This window comes from Botryllus schlosseri, chromosome 4 (genome assembly GCF_051294905.1).
Source record: "Botryllus schlosseri isolate E-star chromosome 4, Bs_hap1, whole genome shotgun sequence".
NCBI lineage: Eukaryota > Metazoa > Chordata > Ascidiacea > Stolidobranchia > Styelidae > Botryllus > Botryllus schlosseri.
This window is the reverse complement of record NC_137239.1, coordinates 26,057,568-26,078,041: the sequence shown is the minus strand read 5'-3', so window position 1 is coordinate 26,078,041 and position 20,474 is coordinate 26,057,568. Positions and strand designations below refer to the sequence as shown.

At 38.4% G+C, this 20,474-nt stretch overlaps 2 protein-coding genes and 1 long non-coding RNA gene across 8 annotated transcripts in view; 2 read left to right on the top strand and 1 right to left on the bottom strand.

Annotated features, from left to right (window-relative positions):
• Positions 1-34: 34 nt before the first annotated feature.
• LOC145437617 (uncharacterized) overlaps positions 35-20,474 on the bottom strand; it is a 299,426-nt gene continuing 278,986 nt past the window's right edge. For 3 of the 4 annotated variants that reach the window (XM_080314895.1, XM_080314896.1, XM_080314897.1), the window contains exon 3: positions 35-363. In XM_080314895.1, coding sequence (XP_080171021.1) covers positions 341-363 — 23 coding nt within the window. In that variant the 3' untranslated portion in view covers positions 35-340. The remainder of the gene's footprint in view (positions 364-20,474) is intronic. The other variant, XM_080314894.1, reaches the window with a different exon arrangement.
• Positions 4,163-20,474, top strand: part of LOC145437604 (uncharacterized) — a 37,891-nt gene continuing 21,579 nt past the window's right edge. Inside the window, exons 1-9 of one of the 3 annotated variants that reach the window (XM_080314873.1) lie at positions 4,163-4,416; positions 7,437-7,602; positions 8,354-8,424; positions 10,562-10,667; positions 12,604-12,712; positions 16,660-16,764; positions 16,827-16,908; positions 18,082-18,206; positions 18,494-18,593. In XM_080314873.1, the coding sequence (XP_080170999.1) occupies positions 4,330-4,416; positions 7,437-7,602; positions 8,354-8,424; positions 10,562-10,667; positions 12,604-12,712; positions 16,660-16,764; positions 16,827-16,908; positions 18,082-18,206; positions 18,494-18,593 (951 nt within the window). In that variant the 5' untranslated portion in view covers positions 4,163-4,329. The remainder of the gene's footprint in view (positions 4,417-7,436; positions 7,603-8,353; positions 8,425-10,561; positions 10,668-12,603; positions 12,713-16,659; positions 16,765-16,826; positions 16,909-18,081; positions 18,207-18,493; positions 18,594-20,474) is intronic. The other 2 variants (XM_080314874.1, XM_080314875.1) reach the window with 2 other exon arrangements.
• LOC145437605 (uncharacterized) lies at positions 12,723-15,256 on the top strand. Its single transcript, XR_013914696.1, has 2 exons — positions 12,723-13,708; positions 13,743-15,256. It is a non-coding gene; the product is annotated as an uncharacterized LOC145437605 (long non-coding RNA).

The following is a 20,474-nucleotide window of genomic DNA, read 5'->3' as shown; positions in this document are numbered from 1 at the left end:
GATTTGGATTGGATTTGGATTAGACATTTTTCAGAACGGATTAGGATTTGGATTGGATTTACGTATTTTCTGGGAGATTGAAATGTCGTGTGGCGAATGGCGACAAACTTTATTCAGATTAGTTATTAATGTACTTATGGGTACTAAGTTATCTTGAATCAAGTGAATCGTTGGTTGTGAAAGAAAATTTTCGAATCCCTCCATTGCATAAATTAGTATTTTTTCGGAATTTCCAGTTGGAATCGGATTAGGATTGGACATGGACTTGAATATGAAAAAGTTATGGATTAGGATTTGGATTTGATGGTTCGGATTTGGATTGGATTAGGACATAGAAATTTCAAATCCGCTCATCTCTGTTAAGTAGCCAGCAGCCAGATAAACCTGTAATACTTTGGTTAGCTCTCTACTTCTACTCTCAGGAACCCCCTTGAAATCTATGTATGGTGCCCCGAGTGATGTTAAACAGATTTGCGTTTGAATACGAGGAATTTTGACGTTCGCCATCGAACTACTCGGACATTCTTCAATCCGCGGTAACGTGCTCGACGTGTTCGTTTTCCATTCTTGAAATAAGCTATCGCGACAACGCATTCCCTAGCCATTTCGTATATTGTTATATATTGCTATATATTTGTGTGCATGCAATGTCTTCTTGACTAGTAACTACACCTGCACGCCCGGCAGTCGTTCATCCTAACGTTCGTAAACCCATAAGAGCTTTCCGATGTAAGCCTTACGTAATGAATGACGATGTTGACCATTGCTCAGGCAGTTCTATCTCTGCTGTTCTATCTCTGTTAAGTCAGGCAGTTCTATCACTGCAGATAAATGCAAACCCGCTAAACGTCTCGGAAAGGTTCGAGTTGAATTTATGTAGAACCCTACTTACTTGACCCAATTAGTTTCTGTTCAAATGTTGGATACTGCTGGACACAATAACTCAGAAAACCAATATGACTGCGCTCAACAGGAGCAAATCGATGCTCTGGAAACTGCTCTAGTTAGGAGAGTCCAGAGAGAGATTGATCAATTTAAGAGTTTCTCACACTTGTCACGTAACATGGCCTTGGCCTTACGTTACTTCGTTTAGTTATCCTCCCTTTGGCTTGTAGTTACAGGGCTGTGGAGACTTATTGTTTGAATTTACTTTATTGTTGCTTGATTTTGTTCTTGTCATATTCGTGTTAAGCTGACATATTACGCTCTTTACAAAGTCATGCTGGCTGTCGTGTGCTATTTCAGATTTGGCGCGCACGTTTCCGCACTAACGCATTCGCAACGACCGATGCGTTTACAAGCACTCAACATTCGAGGTACGAAATGCTTTCGCTAAAGTCGGGCACATCTATTCAGGTGACTAAATCGAGGATTCGATTCCAATTAGGAACAATAACGCTGGAAAGGTCGACACTGGCTATTCGCCACTTCCTCAGCGGCCGACCAACGACTCGTTCCATCTCAACGATGACGTCGTAATAGTGTCGATGAAACGAACGGGAGTTCAATTGAGATTCTTACTGCAGTGTAGCGAAAGAGTGCGTTCGATTCCCTTGCTGTCAGTTTGAAAGAAAATTTACAAAATCGTCTCGCCCAACCAATAAATATGGCCGACGCCTTCAACATGCCCGCGGACAGACAATAAACCGCAAGTCAAATCTCGCGAATGAGTAGCTGACGTGCATCGCGGACTCAAGTCGTACCTTACCCATCGAGGTATTGTACAATGTAGCCTACATACACTTATACTGGCCGTGCTTATATATGACGGCCATGGACAGGAGTTGATTATGCCTTCATGTCAACGGCGGCTGTACTATAATATTTGAGCCGTCACGTGGATGTTTTTGTATGTATTTTGACCGTATTTTTATTACCGTTAGTTGTTGTGTAGTGTCATTTTCATTTAGATTAACTTGTACATTAGAAAACCATTAATAAAAACCATACTCTTGCAAATTCAAATGTAGGCCTAATAACCAATTTTAGGCCTAATTCCTTGTCAAATTGTTTAGATTATCCGTTCAAATTGTGTAATCACTTCAAGGGTCGTTGAATCAACTGTCTCGATGCTTAAATATGCCTAATCAAGTGCAGCCCTTCTATTCTATTGGGGACGGACGAGATATCTGAAAGTTAAGACCCTTTCTGTATTCTTATTGGACTTGAAATCTTAAAGTGATGTTGTCATTTCATGGTTGCGTATTTTAACTGACTTTCTCACTTAATTTTTATTTTACCTAATTTATTTTCCATTTCAAAGTGGATTGCAGGAATCCCTAATCGTCCAACTACGAAATTAATACCCCGTCTATATTTATCGCGCCGTATTCTGGCAATTGATAGAGCATCCTGTCGTAATTTACTTCAAGTACAAAACGCCATGATTCGAGAGAATCTAGGAGGTTCATTTTGCTAAATCTACTCGCATCAACGGCTGAAATATATTCGTAGGTCTTGAGTAATCGCTGTGTCTTAAGAACATCTCGCCCAGGAGAACAGGACTTCCAGAGAGAGAGAGAGAGAGAGAGAGTTTTTATTTTCATCCAACCAAAATACATAACACACGGCAGTGATGGTGGTACAGGTTCCAGGTTAAGTAGCCAGCCAGCTAAACCTATGATACCTTGGTCAGCCAGGGAAAACCATTCAGTCTCCATGGATTAGAGAGAGAGAGAGAGTCTTTATTTTCATCCAACCAAAATACCATGGATTAGCTCTATACTTCTACTCCCAGGAGCCCCCAAGCTCTGCAATGTGACGGGAACGACGCAATCGACGAAGACGATGCTAGTGGCGTACCGAAATTTTCATAGTCATCGGCAGCGGTTCTGTAATTTTCAAATAGTAAAGGAACACAAACGTACGATGTAATGAACAGGATGTCAAAACGGTGAAGCACGGTATCTCTAACATCCACATCGGCTTACAATACAATACAATCGTTGAGTGATATTTTTCATCTGAACAAGTCACACATAATGTACAATGCGATAAGACACAATGCGATGTAATGAACAGATAGGAGATGTGGAACGACACGCAGTTGCGATCCTTTTAATCTAACATCCGCCTCGGACTACAGTGCCCGATGTTTCTAGTCTTTCTACTAGTTCTTTCCATTCCTTGTGAGTGCTTCCTTTCGTCGGGTCTTTTTCTGGGCATTTTCGTCGCCGTAAGAACTGCGGGGCGGGGGAAGAGGAGCACAGATAACCCTCCGACGGGAATCGAACTGGTGCCGTCAGATTGGTAGGCGCTTATCGTCACCACTACTTAGTCCCCGATTTGTAGCATCCAGGATTTGGTTTGCTGTGACCATGACCATTGAGATATATATTGTAGATCATTGATTACCTACCTATCGCAGTTTTGTGGTGTTTAGAAATGATTAAAAGATTAATAAACCGATACTGACACTGATGAGATCGACGGAATAATCGTTTTCAGCGTGATGAAATTACGACACGATGCACGCATCACTGTGTCTGGATAATGGAGATTATTGCACGAGGTTGAAATTTTAACAGCTTCATATCAGCCGCTGATTATGTTTGCTTCATTGACCTTACCAGGTGGTTTCATCCATTGTCGTACCCTGCGTCGCTACCGCTGCCACCGTCCTTGTCATCGATATTTCAGATGTATCGCTTTCATTGGGTACTCTTGCTCTGTATCGCCACCTACCGTTTTTGTTTTGGAATAGATATGTCTGGTCCTTGACCAAGTTTTCCATGCTGGACCTAATCAGTTTCGTGCAGATTCACTAAAAATGCCACAATATTCGCAATATTCCAATATAATTGCTATGAATTCATTTGAACAAGTAGTATTTTTGACCAGAATGAAAAAGAAAAATAACCTATAGTTTATTTGTTATTCGAAAACGAATGCACGTTATCGACGACTGAACATATATACTTCAGAAGTATTTCCCCATCCACACGATTTTCATCAAATATTTTGAAGCTTTTGAATTATTGCTACTTATGGTTTTGTACGTAAAATAACTTTCAGAAAAACGAAAGAGCCGCGGCTCGGTGAATATGCTGAAATGCTGCCAGCTTTCAGTCCGATCTGACTTCGGCAGAGTACGCTCGCGTTGTGGCCGCGTTTATGAGTTAGATGCCAGGCGATTTTGCAGATACAGCTTGCCGTGATTGCGTGATGAATATATAATATAATACTTATTATTTTGGAGCTGGTAGATTACTCGTTTAAAAAAGCATAAAACGAACAAGAACGCGCAGGACACGAGCCTCTGAGCCGTGCCGAATGTAAACGGAATATCCCGGCGATATACGGTAAGCAGCAAAGCGTTGCTGTGCCGGTATGGATGGTGCAGTGAGCTCACAAAAATCGGGAGATAATGCTACACGGAGAAATACAAGAAGCACGTCGAATCAAGAGAAGGAAAAGGTGTTGTATCAAACCTTTCTTATCTCAGCGTCTTGATTTGTATTTTATCAGTCTTGTGGTATTTTTGATATATTTTAACCATACACTCAACTCAACCTATGGGGGTTTGAAATTATTAATATAAACTAAACTGAACAGGGATATGGTCTAGTAAAGGTTGTGTTAGCCGATGAATTTGTAATATTTGACATGTCATGTTGACATGAACTTTCTCTTTTAATTGTTAGTCTTCTAATGTTGTTGCTACTACTTGTATTTCTATTAGAGCATATTGCCAATTGCTAATGTTCTTGAACATGATACATTGTAAATTTTCTGGGAGGGTGTAATCAGGTGGTGGTGATGTAATGTAAAGTAAAGAGATTCGTCAAAAATCGAGATGTATTCTTGTGTATCAATATCAAGCATACACACTACACACACAAACAAACAAACTGAAAACTGTTGTCTGATTATGATCAGATCACCCATCAGTTACATTGCAGTGTTCCATAAAATGATGTTCTACAACACTTGGTCATAGCAACGAGATTTTGATTATCTTAACAAATCAAGTAGCCATTCTTTTACTGTCACTACTCGAATGCTTTTGAATGTATGTAGAAAACTTGAATGACCTTTTGAGCTTGATTTTTCAAATTTCCATCTATAATTGTTTGTGATACTGATATATTGTCATAATTATTGAAAATGAGATTGATTTGACCCATGTAGAGTTTATTATGACCATTTAAACGCAGCAGCAAATGCGTCAATAAAAGTCTTAAGACTGTGATCCGAAACCACGTTTTAAAGCTAAATGAACTATTGAATCACATGGTTTTTATTCGTACCTGAAGACATTGGTAGGTAACGTCTGCAAGCCTTGGACACAAATATTATCAATTACGACTCCTGACTAACGACAAGATTTTGTAATGGTAGAGTGAAATGTTTCTTAAACGGTAGGTCATACGTTCGGACCTTGTCATGCCAAAGGCTTGTAAACTTGTAAAGCTTGTCTGCTAGGAATTGATCAGCCAGACTGCCTCTACTGAGATTTGATTTCATAAGGTTTTCTTGGTAGTTCAAGATGTCATGTTTCAGAATTTGTTTGCTCTACCAGCAGCCTTGCTAATGAGTTGTGCTGCATACTTTTGTGAGGTCAAGCGTTAATATAGATTAAATCACCTTATTCAGATTGCAATATCTGAAAAACTGAATAGTGTATTCATATTGAACTAAAGCTGAATATTTTTTAGCAACTAGTAGAGAATTCAAAAGAACATTGTATATGAGCAATTGTGTCATCAAATATGACTTCACCACTATATTAATGGTCTCATTATATCCAAAGTGTAGTTTATCAACAAGTCAATTAATTAGAGCTGCGTGTGAAATCTGCTATCGAATGGGAAGTGAAACGCCGTGATGTGTTGCATTGAAGAATCACCGCGAGGCTTGTTCAGAGCTTCTGCAATGACCGCGCAACGTTGGTTTCATGAATTTATATTTCAGAATCCTATGATCATACAACACTACCGTTAGCCTACCTCGTAATAAGAGGGTCGATTCAAATCAAGTTCTAGAAATTCTACTTCATTTCTGTCCTGTTATAATCCAAAAACTCGATAACGATTACTGTTGCTGTTGAATAGTATAAAATCTCTCTGTTGGTGATTGGACTTTGTAGATAACATTATATTGTTAAAATGTGGTTACTTGGATTGTCTTCATTCTAGTTACATTTGGTACCGTACGTTATTTTCACTAAGATTCTGTCTTTGACATTGGAGTTTTATTTGAATGTCCAACGAAAAGTGGATTAGCTTTAGACAAGTCATGACTGCTTTCGAGTTGTTTCAGAGAACATTTATGGCCCTTACAGTATAGTTCATGTAATAGTTCAAACAGCTTCCACAAATTCCTGAAGTGTGTTGAAGATATCTATCTTGTGGTGGTCTGTAGGACATGTTTCTTATGTATACAAAATTACAGTTTATAGTTAAAACACAGTATATCCAATGCAAAATCTCGGACCAGCTCCCCGCAGCTTTGATTTGTAATAAGCCATGCTTTTGACTTGAAACATAGACTCGAACATTTGGTTGATGCTTTAGAATGGATGTCAATCTGTGTTTGAATATGGTATCATTAGTATTGATAGAGACCTCTTTGTGAGGTTTGTTTACCAATGCTGTAACAGTGTGACACATGTGTACCTCAGTTGTATAGTTTTATAACATAGTATCACATCTTAATATAAAACTAGGCCTAGGGCACTGTCTTGCTTTATGAAAACCTCTAAATGCAAGTTGCTCATATTGACATCTTAAGGCCTACTTGAACTGAAAAACAAATTGTGTTATGATTAGTGAATAAGTTTTACATGCCTCACTGCTTGTGCGTGCGCTGATGGACCAATGTTTATTTATGCGAATCAAGAGTAAGTATCTATTTTCAATAAGTGAGTTGTGGTATGAGTAAATGAACGATTAGCAATATAATTCCTAAACCATTTCCTGCTGACTCCTAACCGATCTATGCTTAAACTTACAACAGATGACAGTGAGTAATGAATTGTTTATGTTGTGTAATATTCTGGTATTTAGTAGTTCTAAACAGTGTTTTTCAACTTGATCTCCCCTAGGCTGCGCAGTGCAGCGTTCTCTACAGTGGAAGATCGTAATGAAATATTGATTTCTAAATCCTCACTCATGACATGGTCTTGAAGTTTGACAGGGTGCTTATTTGACTCCTTGATGCGTTGTCATCGATTAGAAATAAACTTGTTTCAATTCTGATGATTGGGAATATACTCCCTAAGGTGTGATTAAAACCACAGGTTGCATATAGATCATTATATGTCATGAAAGAACACCGTTATTTTGGAGATAGGAGTTTGGAAATGAGAAGCTGTAGCAATCGAGCGATTGAACATGTAATAAAAGATGTTGTAAACAGAATTACAACCCATAAAATCTGAATTAGCGAATGAATCGCCCGTAAATGATGACTAAACAGTGAACATTATCTTTCAGACACAAGAAATTCCGGAGAGCAATAAATCCAATTGTTCAAACTCTTCGAAGGACTCTGCCTTGATGGATGGAAACAAAAAGAAGGGTTGTGACAGAGTCGAACGGGGCCCCAACGGAGACGTGTTGTCGTACACCACTGAGGATGATGTGACGTACCGGGTGTCTGGTGAGATAGTGACAAGTTTGCGGACTTTTGCGGTGTTGGGATGTTTTTCATGGGTTAGGCCGTCCTCAGATGTCCCAAATGAGGATTAAGGGCCTAAATTTTCATCCGTCAAATCAGTCTCCTGATTTCTACCTCGGAACACGATCCATTCTTACTCTCTCCTGACGCTAGGCTATCTGGTAGGGTTTAGCATAATGATTTGAGTACTCGAATCTGAATTATTAATAACGAAACTGCTTTGAACAAGTTTTATGCAATAGTTACTAAGCTACAGATACATTTGAACAAACTTCGTTAAATGCCGACAGTGCCAATAAGCTATATACACTTGGCAGCATAATAGAGCCTATAGCAAACAACAATGTCGCATTTCTTCCTAGAATACCTAACGATCACAAGCAAGTTACCGATTGTGGTCTTTAACAAGACTGCCCGAGCTGCGCCTTAGAGAAACTTCAATAAAATCATGCATATATATCTAATATAAAGATCAGCATTACCGCAATTGAAAGTTCCAATCTATGCATAAATTGCATACACTGGTCGTATTGGAATGTAGGTTAAATTTTGATGTTTTTCAAGTTCACTGGTCCGCAACATTTGTTTTGGTGTTTTGCCGAGAGGTCATAAAGGTTGAGTACCACTGTCATAGTCCATATCATTCATACCGCCCTGCTATCTGGTTTTGCGAACAGCTGATTGTAATATGCATATTTCCAAGCTAATATTTCATATTTGTGTTATATTTTAGACTCTGCCTACCTGGAAACCGAACGATCTGACGCCCCGTACTCCATTTGCAACATACATGAGATTAAGGTGGTAAGAATGTGCCTGCTATAAATATCAAAATACGATATGTCGCCTTATCGTATGTAGAGCGAAGTTTATTTTATTTTGGCAATGCTGTTTTATCTGTTGAGACCAAGCGTGAAATTTTAAATCATGTATTTTCTCTGCAAGGTAGACATTAATGTGTCATCATAGTTTCGGATTACTGTTGTTAGAATATTTATAGAGGCATATTAATGCTTCTTAACGGTACATTGTCGAATGGGTAGTGTTTAGATATGAAAGAGACTTTCTTTGTACCTGTGGCACCCGTTTCGATAATAAAGTTAAGTATAGTTTAATATGGTGTCGTGGAATTACAGTATGGACTTTTATATTGCGTATATCTTCATCCACTTGAGATCATCAAAACCTGTGGTGTAATTGCTAGTGTCGCGTTGAGATAATATTGTTTTCAAGTCCTACCGAGAATATCCTGTCACAAGATGCGATGAACATTGCACACAATATTGTACTTGATAGACTATATCAAGCGAATCCACATCACCCCGAGTCCTGTATAGCTTTACAAAGTCAGACCTTCTGTTTGATATTACCCGGAATCTCATCACGAATATGATACCATACACTATGAACTACAAATCGATTCATAGTTGACTGTAAGAGATTGTTATCTTGAATATTGAGTTATAATCTTAATCTACAATGCTGACCACATCAGAAGTACTGTCATGATAGTCTTTGGCAGTGTTGTGCTATTTCCTTTTTCTATTTGATGGGAGTCGTGATGAAAAGGATTACTTTGGGTGACATGGTTGGATAACTATGTAGACCTATAATTGCTTTAAGCCGTTCGGATCAAGTGGTTTTCTTACTGCGTACGTGTCTGATTTTGTCCAATCTTGCTTGCTTGACGCATTGTGTCATATTGTTTTGCTATCCGTACAATCTGGTCTCGTGATTTCGCACCAAAATATGTTTGCGTTTTGCACAGCGGCGATAATCTCGCCTCTTGATGACTGAATTACGGACTATAGGCCTGCCGGTATTGATTAAACAGCCCGTGAAGCAATCCAATCTCAATGTCTCGGTCCTTAAAGTCGAAAAGATTTATTAACAAAAGTCTGAATGTGTCATGCGTGCCATGAATAATGTATGGCATGCGGAATTTTGATTATTGTTTATAGGTCTTGTGTAGTGTTCCTGACAAAACAGTGTGGTTTTCGATAGATTTCGCTACATCAATGTTAAATTTCCTGTTCATGTCTGTTAAAAATGTTACTTATCCGTCATTGTTGTGTTGTGAATATATAATTTAATATGCATACGCTGGGAATTGTTATCCAGTCGACTGATGTTGTCTCATCGTTATACTCTTAGGCTAGTAATCCAACACGTCCAAAAGTATACTTTATACACATTACATCCGTTAGCCGCTGTTTGTTCAAAATGAGGAATGAATTTGATACATCCTAACTTGCCATATGTCGGCGTGTAACATAATACGCGAAATTCCGAGTGTTCAGTTTAGTTGGTGCTTTTCCAGGAACTTATATTAGGTTCTTTAACGTCCATCGATAAATTACGATGTTTTATTAATATCAGAGTATGCCTTGACTTGCGGTAGGTTATTTTGCATGTAACGGAATATTATGTTATGATATGAAATTTCCCATTATCGGTTTCATCGCGCTTGTGACCGACTTTGGCAACTAAAGAATTTCCAGCATATTTAAATTAGATTTAAAGCTACACAGTTTTTTCCACATTAGATTAGAATTGTAATTACGGAATACGCAAAAAAGAAATACTACAAAATTCAAGTTTGGTGCGTATCAAACCAGAGTTCATTTTCAGAAGCATAAGAATGGCAAATGTCTATGTACTAAGCTTGGCTTGTTTCGCCCTATACAGTTCTGTAGCATTTCAAGGATCACCTAAACTTTGATTAGAATTAGAATTAGACCATAGAATCATTTCACACATTAGATTATAATCACATCGCCGTCTGGCTTGTCATTTATAAAATGTGATGTGTGTGGATTTGCGGTGACTGATTCTTCCCAGCGCTATTGGAATCGCGGAATTTGTATTGGAACTTATGCGACACTTGAAGTCCTTTCAGGCCTGTCATCATATTCTTCAAATCGAGCACTTTTTGTTGCAGAGCAAACGGGACAGCGCCATCGTTTACGTGAAATGGTACTACAGACCCACTGAAGTACCGGACTTGGTCTATCAAATGCTCATCAAGAACCGATATAATCAAGTCGGTAGGTACTCGGCGGAATTACCGTGTTTCTTTGACGTGTTTTCGGCCGGCGCGAAACCAGAGACGGAATTACTGTTAACATTGTGTGTACATAATCTTTATGGCTTTGTGCCATCCCGTTTTAAGGCGTGCTGGTGATTCCTCGTGAAGATAATTTGAACGATAAAATGTGTTTGTACTTTTGTTCCGCCTGTGTTTGTACACCCAACATAAAGTTCACACAAGTCTTGTGATTATAGATACTGTTACTGTAGTCGGGTATTTACAGCAAACAGCCAGACATTTTAACGTCACACGGCTTTTGTTTGAGGGCGATTTGAAGAGCGATAGCTGCTCTGTTTTAATGCCCGTTTCTGGTAATTGCTTGACTTCTGCATCTAGATAAATAACTTTGTAAAATTGCAGTGATGAAATTATCACTGCCCACCACCACAGAGATTTAAGCTGCAGATATTGACATCTTTATAGTTAATTTATTTTTTAATCTCAGTTTAACCCCGATCATTCTTAATCTCATCCGTGTCAACGGCTCCTTTTCCTGTGAGGAATCTCGAAATTCGATGCCAACAAATGATATAAGATCTTGTAATTGAACCTAGACGATTCCCGGGATTATCTCTTGCGAAAGCACTTTTATTGATGATCATTTAGCAGTCGGTTTGTGGTATGCGAGGGTAGATAAGGGTGTTGTCGGTGAACAATGTCCCACTATTTGAAGAGCTTCTTGGAGCTACAGAACTTCGATATACAATTGAAAAGTATATTCATGTTGAAATGAACCCGAATATTACTAGAGGCACATTGTTCTTTCCAATTCTCTGCTAGTTGCTGACAATAATCCCTGATTATTTGAATATGATCAACAACAATGAATTAAATCAAATAATAAGCAGGTATATTGACCAAAAAACTGCAAATCATAAATTTATAATAACAAATATTGACGATGAAAGTTGTATCATGGTATCAAAACCAAGTTTCAAAAAGTTAATCACATGTCATCAAGCGTCAAATAAAAGGGTGCGCGATATGCTACAAAATCAATAAGCCCGTCTGCTTTGGATATTGTAGCAAGCTCCGATTCTCTGCTAGTTGCTGACGATTACCCCTGACCAGTGTCGGCCGAAAATATTTGAGTTAATCTCAATATGAATGTATTATTCAATTATATTATCACCATGTTTGAAATTATAGACTGCTGCTATTAGGACGACAAATACAGATACAGTATTTATGGCTTTGATAAAGTCTTTAGATCTAGAAATATCCGTTACTACACTTTTCTGACTGTTATAAATAATAATTTCTTTCAGTAAGGCCTTAGTACACCTTGTTAAGAATCAGGTTATTCGAATCAACTTTTGCACTGTTTTATTGTTTGAATTAATGTTATTCATTACATTGCACAGTATTGATTCACGGTGGTCGCATTTGGGCAAAAATCCAGTCCATCCCAATTGCTTATTTCAATGTGATGCGTCTAGTGAATTGTTTTCAATGCGATCATCTCAAAAGTATTTTGAATCCAGCCCGTCTCTGTTGGTCGTACAAGAGTTCCTGTCAGTTATTTAGATGATTTAAACGTTTATTCATATTGAAATGAACCCCAATATTTTTGGTGACACTCGTCAGGGGTAATCGTCAACAACTAGCGGAGAATTCAAAAGAACTTTATTGATACACGACTATTGATAGACAACGTTTGTCTGAATTGTACGCTAGTTGCTGATAATTACCCCTGCCATAAATATTTGGGTTCATTTCAATATGAACTATACTTTTTAATTGTATATTGAAGATCTGTACCTCCAAGAAGCCTCTTACCTGGATGAGATTCTAAATTTGAATCAAAGTCCTTTGTGTCTGCGTGATTAGATCACAATTGAGATTGTATCTGAAAGAAACCTTTTTATTTCACCTGTGATTTTCTATTTCAGACGACACATCGATCAAAAAGCTGCTCACGAATCCGGAAGTCATCAACAGGGAACTGTTTTTGGACGAGCGTTTGGAAGCTACGGACAGCTTTCCGATCACAAACTTGAAGTAAGGTTTCACTACCTATTTTCTGTTTTCTATACAGCAATTTTGTGATATGTGACAGCAGGCGCGTATCCAGAGCGCGAAAAAGGGGGGGGTTTTGCGTTACGAAATTGGCTATTGTGACGTCATCATTACGATCAATCGTCTCCACGCCCTGGCGAATATTTAATACATTATAGTTTAATAATAAACAGAGATTTGCGGTGAGTGGGAGATGTACGAATACGATACGGACATTGCCTGAAAATCGCGTTTCTTTTATGGTCTGATTGAAAGAAATTCGTAAATGCTCACATTTAGTCATGAGCCGGCAAATGCCGCCCGTCTTCAAGCGCCTAGTTCCGGTCAGAGATGCGCGATTTTGTTGGGTTTTGACGATATTATGCGCACGGTCGGTAGTATCGCAGCGGACGAACAAGCGCGGAATAGGGCGGTAGCATAAACGAGGGCGATCGCCACAGAGAGGTGTGGTGTGAACTGAACAGTGTACGTCGTACACGAATGTGTGCTTTACGATGGCTTTACTAGCCATACGGCTGAGCGTGTAGTACGCGCGAAGATAATTAGACCTTAATTGCAAGCACGCAAGTCAGTCAACTAATACAGAGTACACACTGGGATACTAACTTGATCGACAGAGAAACTTGTCAGCCGATATAATTAGGCTTTACTACTAGGCCTACTCAATTCTCCCGTTCAGCGACAACATAGGCCTGTATTTGGACGACAGCAAGCCACCTAACAATCGGGAACGTGGATTGCTAGGCTTGTATTTTGAAATGTGAATGTCAATCCTAGGCCATTTCTCGCCAATAATCGCGAATACAATGTGGATTTGAGAATAGCATTGTCGTACTGGTGCCGTCGTGTCTGCGTCTCGCTGATCAATCAACACGCCGCCGCGTGCAATTCTTAATTAGGATTTCAAGGCGAGCAGGTGGAGCGAATTCGCGAGCGATGTTGATTGCCGACAACTTCGTCTTTGCAATTACGTATCGCGTCGGCCAATTAGATTAGATTTTCCTAAAATGAGTCTCTCGTTTTAGCAAGGCGAGAGAGAAATCGAGGGAAGAAAGTTGAGAACGTCGGCAATTGCCACAGCTGAAATGTAGCTGAACAAGTGCAGAATTCGTATGGAATTAGCGAATTATAATGACCTATTTTATCCTTTCGACTAATTCGGCGCATAATTCCAATATTTTGTAGGGGTGTTAGTCCCCTTAAATAACATTAAGACACCATATTCGCCTTCTCATACGTAAAAACGAATATGTTAAACTAATAATTTAGCAAATATTAGAGGCTATATTTGACATCAATTTTTAGGATTTTGAAAAGGGGGGGGTTCCGACCCCCTAAAACCCCCCCCTGGATACGCCACTGTGTGACAGTCGGGTATGTCCTGAGTTCTCAGTTTATTTGAAGGTTTTGAAATTCGGTATCAAAGTCCACTAACATCCTCATATCAGTTTGATTGATCAACCAATTCAAACTTTGACATTCTCAAGCACCCGTAGGAATGACTATGTTGAATGCGATATATCTTCTTCTGTGATTGATGAATTGCAATGGTATGGGAATGAAATTTTGCGGTGTTGAACCTGGCCAAAAGCGTCTGAAGTCTGTAATTCGTCAGGGCTTGTTTTGACTGTGAATGTCATTCAGAAATGTTCCGTGTGGAGATATCTTTCTCACCTCCCTTCAGCATGAATTCTTTGGAGTTTTGGAGTGATTCTGTTTCTTGTCTTGATGATGTCACAACGGGACTGTGTCGTGATCTGAGTTGAAATTTTCATTAATTTTTCTGTACTTTATTCCAGTGGGAATTTTTGTTTGAATCTTGCAATGATACTGTGGGTGATTTGGATACTGTCTTGATGATGATGTGGCGTAATCTGAGTTGAAATTTTCATTAATTTTTCTGTACTTTATTCCAGTGGGAATTTTTGTTTGAATCTTGCAATGATACTGTGGGTGATTTGGATACTGCCTTGATGATGATGTGTCGTAATCTGAGTTGAACTTTTCATTAATATTTTCTATGCTGTAATCCAGTGGGAATTGACACATGGAATTGAATGTTAAATGTACTCCTGCATTATGTTTTCAATTGAATAATGTGTTCAAATTGAAATATGCCCGCAGCTGACACTCGTTAGAGGTATTCGTCAGCAACTGGTATATCTCAATATGAATGTAATGTAATTCAATTGTATACTGAAGTTCTGTACGTCCTTCATAATATGATATTTGTTTTCGTAACATCTCCTCTAGTTTGCAAAATAGGTCTTCTTCACACTGGCAACTAATATCCACCGACTATTTCACTTCATCCGTCATTTTTCGCGTGATCTACTAAATATTTCAGTGGAAACACTTCAGCTCTCGAACTATCACATTTCATTGTCTTGGTGACTAATATCAATCATCGGTTTTCTGACAATTTAATGTTCCACTCGTAGGCACCCTTTTCATGAGCACTTATCTCCTTTGTACTCGGCGTATTGATTTTGGAGATGTAGTGTCGTGTGTATGTGAGCCCGCTGACAGTATGTTAAATTCCAGTATTTATTTTGCCTTATCGCCTCGAGTTTTGGCCGTAATCCTAAACACACCGACCGGAGACTTGGCATACAATGAAATATTTCAAAGGATTTTTGGTGTGCGAAATGTCATGGTATTACGAGATAAGGTTACGGATTCGTTACAAAATGCACGTTGAAATTGGTGCGCATTTGGGTTGTTCAAGAATGACTTATTTCTGGATTCACTGATTAACTGTTAGGTTGCCTAAAAAACGCTTCACAACAAATTTGGCTCAATTCCAGCCGGTAGATGTGAACGCACAGGAGTTTGAAAATTTTTAATTTAATTTAATATTAAAAATTTTACCATCAACCTCATGAAATTGCCGAGTTGTCCACAAAAATTCTGGGATTATCCACCATCCAGGCTATTTTTACGATTCCAAAATTTCCAACAAAAACTTCGCTTCCACCAGTTGAAAGTGAGCAAAAATTGTTAAGCATCGTTCTTTTAGACAACTTTAACAATTTCATGGGGTTTACAATAAAATTTGAGATTTAAAATAAACTTTTCTTTCAATAAATTCACACCGTAATTTTCAAACTCCTGTGCGTTCACATCTGCCAGTCGGAAAGTGATTTTTGAACAATCCTAATGCGAATGCTCGTGTATTCATACTAATTGTAGATCATAATTGTGACATATTTATTTTTTATATAGCCTTCCGCTGCCCGTCTATTTTTAGCCCTTGAGTATTGTTTCACCTTTATTATATAGGCCTACTTGTTTAAAGCAAAGCCTGCTGAGTAATGAGCTTGTAAGTTGTAACAATACCCGAAAAAAGACAGGCCTATTGATTTTATGGCATATCGTGCGTTCTTTTATTTGACGTTGATGATATGTGATTAACTTTTTGAAATTTGGTTTTGATACCGGGATTGAAATAGGATTTGCTATCAATCGGTCGTATTTGAGAAATAAGCTTTCGTTTAATTATACTGAGCTTTAGTCAATATACAACTTTCATTGTTAATCCCTGACGTTATTAATTTATGATTTGGACTTTTTCTATGGGGGTTAAATATTTGATTTCATTCATTGTTATTGATCATATTCAATTGAATAGCATATTCAATTATTCATATTGAAACAAACCTGGATATTTTCGGCTGACACTCGTCAGGAGTAATCGTCAGCAACTAGTAAAGAATTGGAAAGAACAAAGGTCTGATCAGTGATCATATCCCATTCAGCACTAATATAACAATATAGTGTCATGGAAATGCAACTTTATCTTTGGTTGAAATCTAGTAATGAAATATTTCAAATCAATATGATTGCCTTCAGCGTTACATGATGTTGTTGGATTTTGAACCGGCTTAAAGTTGTGTAATCGTGAAATTAATGAGAAATGAATATTTCAGGGGAAAATGCGAAGTGTCGCACTTTACCGAGGTGTCCGCGATCAAGAATTTCGATTTGAAACCAGACCATTTCTTCTACATATGTAGCTACAGCACTGAAAACAGGTACGCCGTCTTATTCCCTTCCGTAATTTTAGAGACTTATCAATCTCTCGTTGCCCTTTCAGGAGATTAGCGAGCTCAAAAGGGGAAACTAAAGTCGGTCCTAGCCATCAGTGGAGCGCTCGTAATCGTGGCTTGTTTCAAAAGGTCTGCCTGATTAATATTGATGAGCGCTACTTATCTATGCTGTAGGGTTAAGTAATCTTTGACGATCTATTACGAGGAAGGTTATTTTACAATGGAAAATTGTAGAGCTACCTGTTTTTGGCTTTGAGAGAAAAGGGTGATCCGTTCATAGGTCGATGGCGTAGGATTAAGGTTGTGTTGCGGGGTCTTAACCTTAAAGACTTTGATATGATTGATAACTATCTGTGTGTGATGTGTGGTTTTGGTTCGGAAATATGGAAAAACATATCAGTGTGGAGTACATTGTGTTTATCTGACCTTTTTGCGGCTTTAATCCCGATTATCCAGATTTGAAGTTTAAACATAACATGACCAAGGATTTGCGTGTTAATTACAGTACACTAATTACGAGTCCTCCAGTTGGCGATGTCAGGTCATGGATTAGCTCGCCTATGAGTCATTTTTGTCTGGAGTGTTGTTCTATTTGAGGTGTTGATGACTCGATGAGGATCAACTGTTGTGGCATTCAACACCCTGGATGTTTATATTCTGATACTCTTAAGCTGGGGAATACAATATATTGTAAAATGAATTGTATAAGTTAAGACAAATTTGATTTTGACAAAGACCTTGATATCAAAGTCTACTGTATAAGGAATACTGTGGTTCAAAGTTGATGAGCGTGGTGAATTCTCAGTCACTATTCGTGGCATGAGTAATAGTAATAATAGATGCTCAACACCAGAATATGAGTAATACAGAAGATATATAGAGGGGCATATGCATCATTTACTTCACGCTTGACTTCTTAGCACTGGCCGAGTGAAGAAGTCAAGTGTGAAGTAAATGATGCATATATCGAAAACATATTGTCGTAATAATTAGATTGCAATTAAAATTATAGCTACACAATTTATTCGCAACTAGATTAGAATTAAATAATCATTGTCTCGCTCTAATTAGTCTGATTTACAACTAGAATTATCGAGTTGTATAAGTCTGGTCTTGAGATGTCTTTGAAATTGTTGACTTGCAAACAAAATTCACGCAGTCACTTATAGCCAACTTCTCATCTAGTAGCAATGCACACAGCTTTGAGCACTAGTTTGAACACCAGTTTAAACTTTGAACACGGTAGCTCCCCATCCCGAATGGCTTGTCTGAACGCTCCAGCACTGGTTCTTGTGTGTTCAGGCCGAGCTGCCTGAGTTAAGACAAGCCTCGGAAGATGGCTACTCCAAGGAACGCGTCTATGAAGAAATGACTTGGGAACCGAACGTCGACAACTGCGACTTGGTGGTGTGTCTCAGAGCCGCAAGGTAACAGCTGTTATGTATATCTTGTGTTTGTGTCTGCCTGTCCTAGTTCTTATAATTTTAACTTGTGGCTAGGTAATCTGTCACGCTAAGACACAAAAGTCAAATATGTGATATGTATGAGTCGACAATCGTATTGTTAATATGGGAACCGATGGATGTGTGGTAGGGTAGTTCATAAATAACATTTTCCTTCAAATTTGACTGGCTACTCGTTGAAATTGTCAGGTTAGATAATAATATACTCTATAGATCTATTTTAAATATGACGATATACTTATTTTACGCAGAAGTCTAGCCGCGTTTGCTGGTGTCTGCGACGGCGTCCTTCCAGAAGAGGGCTGCATAGCCGCGTACAGAGATGATACCACAATCAACGCGCTACGTGTGGTGAGTTTGCGCCTCGTTTTACCTTGCGATCTTGGTTACATTTTGCCTTAGTCAATGCAAAGCTCAATATTCAGGTATATTTTAATATGAATATACCATTCAATTGTATATCGAAGTTCTGTGCCTCCAAGGAGTTCAATTTCCTCTGCATATAAAGATTAGCTGTATCTAAATAGCTTCGCTTACACAATAGATAAGGATTTCGTAATTTTTGATGCGAGCAAGATATCTTGGTCCTTAACACTGTAATAATAAACAACCTGACAGTGTTAGACCGAACAGCAAAGGTTAAACTACAGTACTTGCCATGTTTGAGTGGGTTATCAAGCTGGTTTCCTGAAATAGAATCGGCAGAGTACGGCCCGCCTGTACAAACATTGACGGCCGCTTAATAAGCACAAATTGAACAGTGTAAACGCGAATTATATAGCTGGGCAAACTTTGATTTTGAGAGCGAGATTACAATATGGGACAAGTATTATGTGTAATGAATTTGCTGCGAGTGATTTATGGGGAGGTAGATATAATGTTCTTTGAATTCAAAATATGACTAATCGCCCGTGTTCATACCTTTGTGAGGTTTTCAAACCGCAGAACCGCATGATTTCTGTTCTTCAGCTAGAAGGCATTTCGTCTAGTGCAATCATTTATGGATTTAAGTAACACCCACGTTGGCATATCACGAAAACCTCGGAATGTATAGTATTACACACTTACGCCAAGCTATGACAAGTAAATAATGACAAATTAATTACGGTATATCTCAATACAGTTTATTAATAAACATTTCATCAAATCAATACACTACAAGATTGCGATGGAAAGATAAGATAGGAAGGTGTTGAAACGACTTGGAGTAGTCTTTGAAACCAGACACCAACCTGTGCCTAGGCGATGTAAATGAAAAGTAATAGTATATCTCCCAAAGTGACGGAAGAAACACATGTTAAATTGTCAAATTTGGTTTCGCCACAATGATATGATTTCATTTCTTTTTGTAGTCTGGTGCAAAATATAATCGTTTATCATCGTTGAATTCTAGGGGGGAAGATAGTTCTATGTAATGGATTATATCAGGTCTACTTGACTAAAAACCGTGGTCCAAATGCAGAGTGCAGACCTATTCAGTCTGAGATCCAGAACTTACCTGTCTCGGCATGTAGCCAACCGTTTTTTTTTAAACAAAACCAAATCCAATTGAATCGTATATTGATATTGAAATATACCAGGGTTGTAATGACTCAAGTCGCGATTTTTTGGTGACTCGACTTGGCTCGAGTCATTTTCTTGAAAATGAAAAATGACTCGACTCGAGTCAATTTGTGTATTGACTCGACTTGTGCTCGAGTCATTGTGCATGACTCGGACCAAGTCATATGAATCGAGACGGCCAAGACAAGTATTGCATTTAGTTTCGAAGAATAGTAAAGCTATCTCACTATTATTATGTGGGTTCTGCATGACATTAACTAGGAACTGAACAGTCAACACAATGACTTGGACTCGGACTCGACTCGGTGGTGAATTGAAAATGACTCGACTTGACTCTAGTCAAAACTATAAATGTGAGATTGCCTTGTGACTTGGTTACAACCCTGGTGAAAATTTTTTTAGCAGCAGCCGGTTTTCCATTGCGGAACATTTCTGGCACATATCTCTCTCTTACAACCCTCTATCTATGTATATCTTTTCTCTGAATCTTACGGCCCAAATATTTCCGGCTGACACTCGTCAGGGGTAATCGTCAGAAACTAGAAGAGAATTGGAAAGTACATTGTATATCAACAATCGTGTCAAATCCATTATCGTTGTTTTGCCTAACAATAATGAATACATTTACGTATGTACCGTTTAACATTTGTGTGACTGTAAATTATTTCA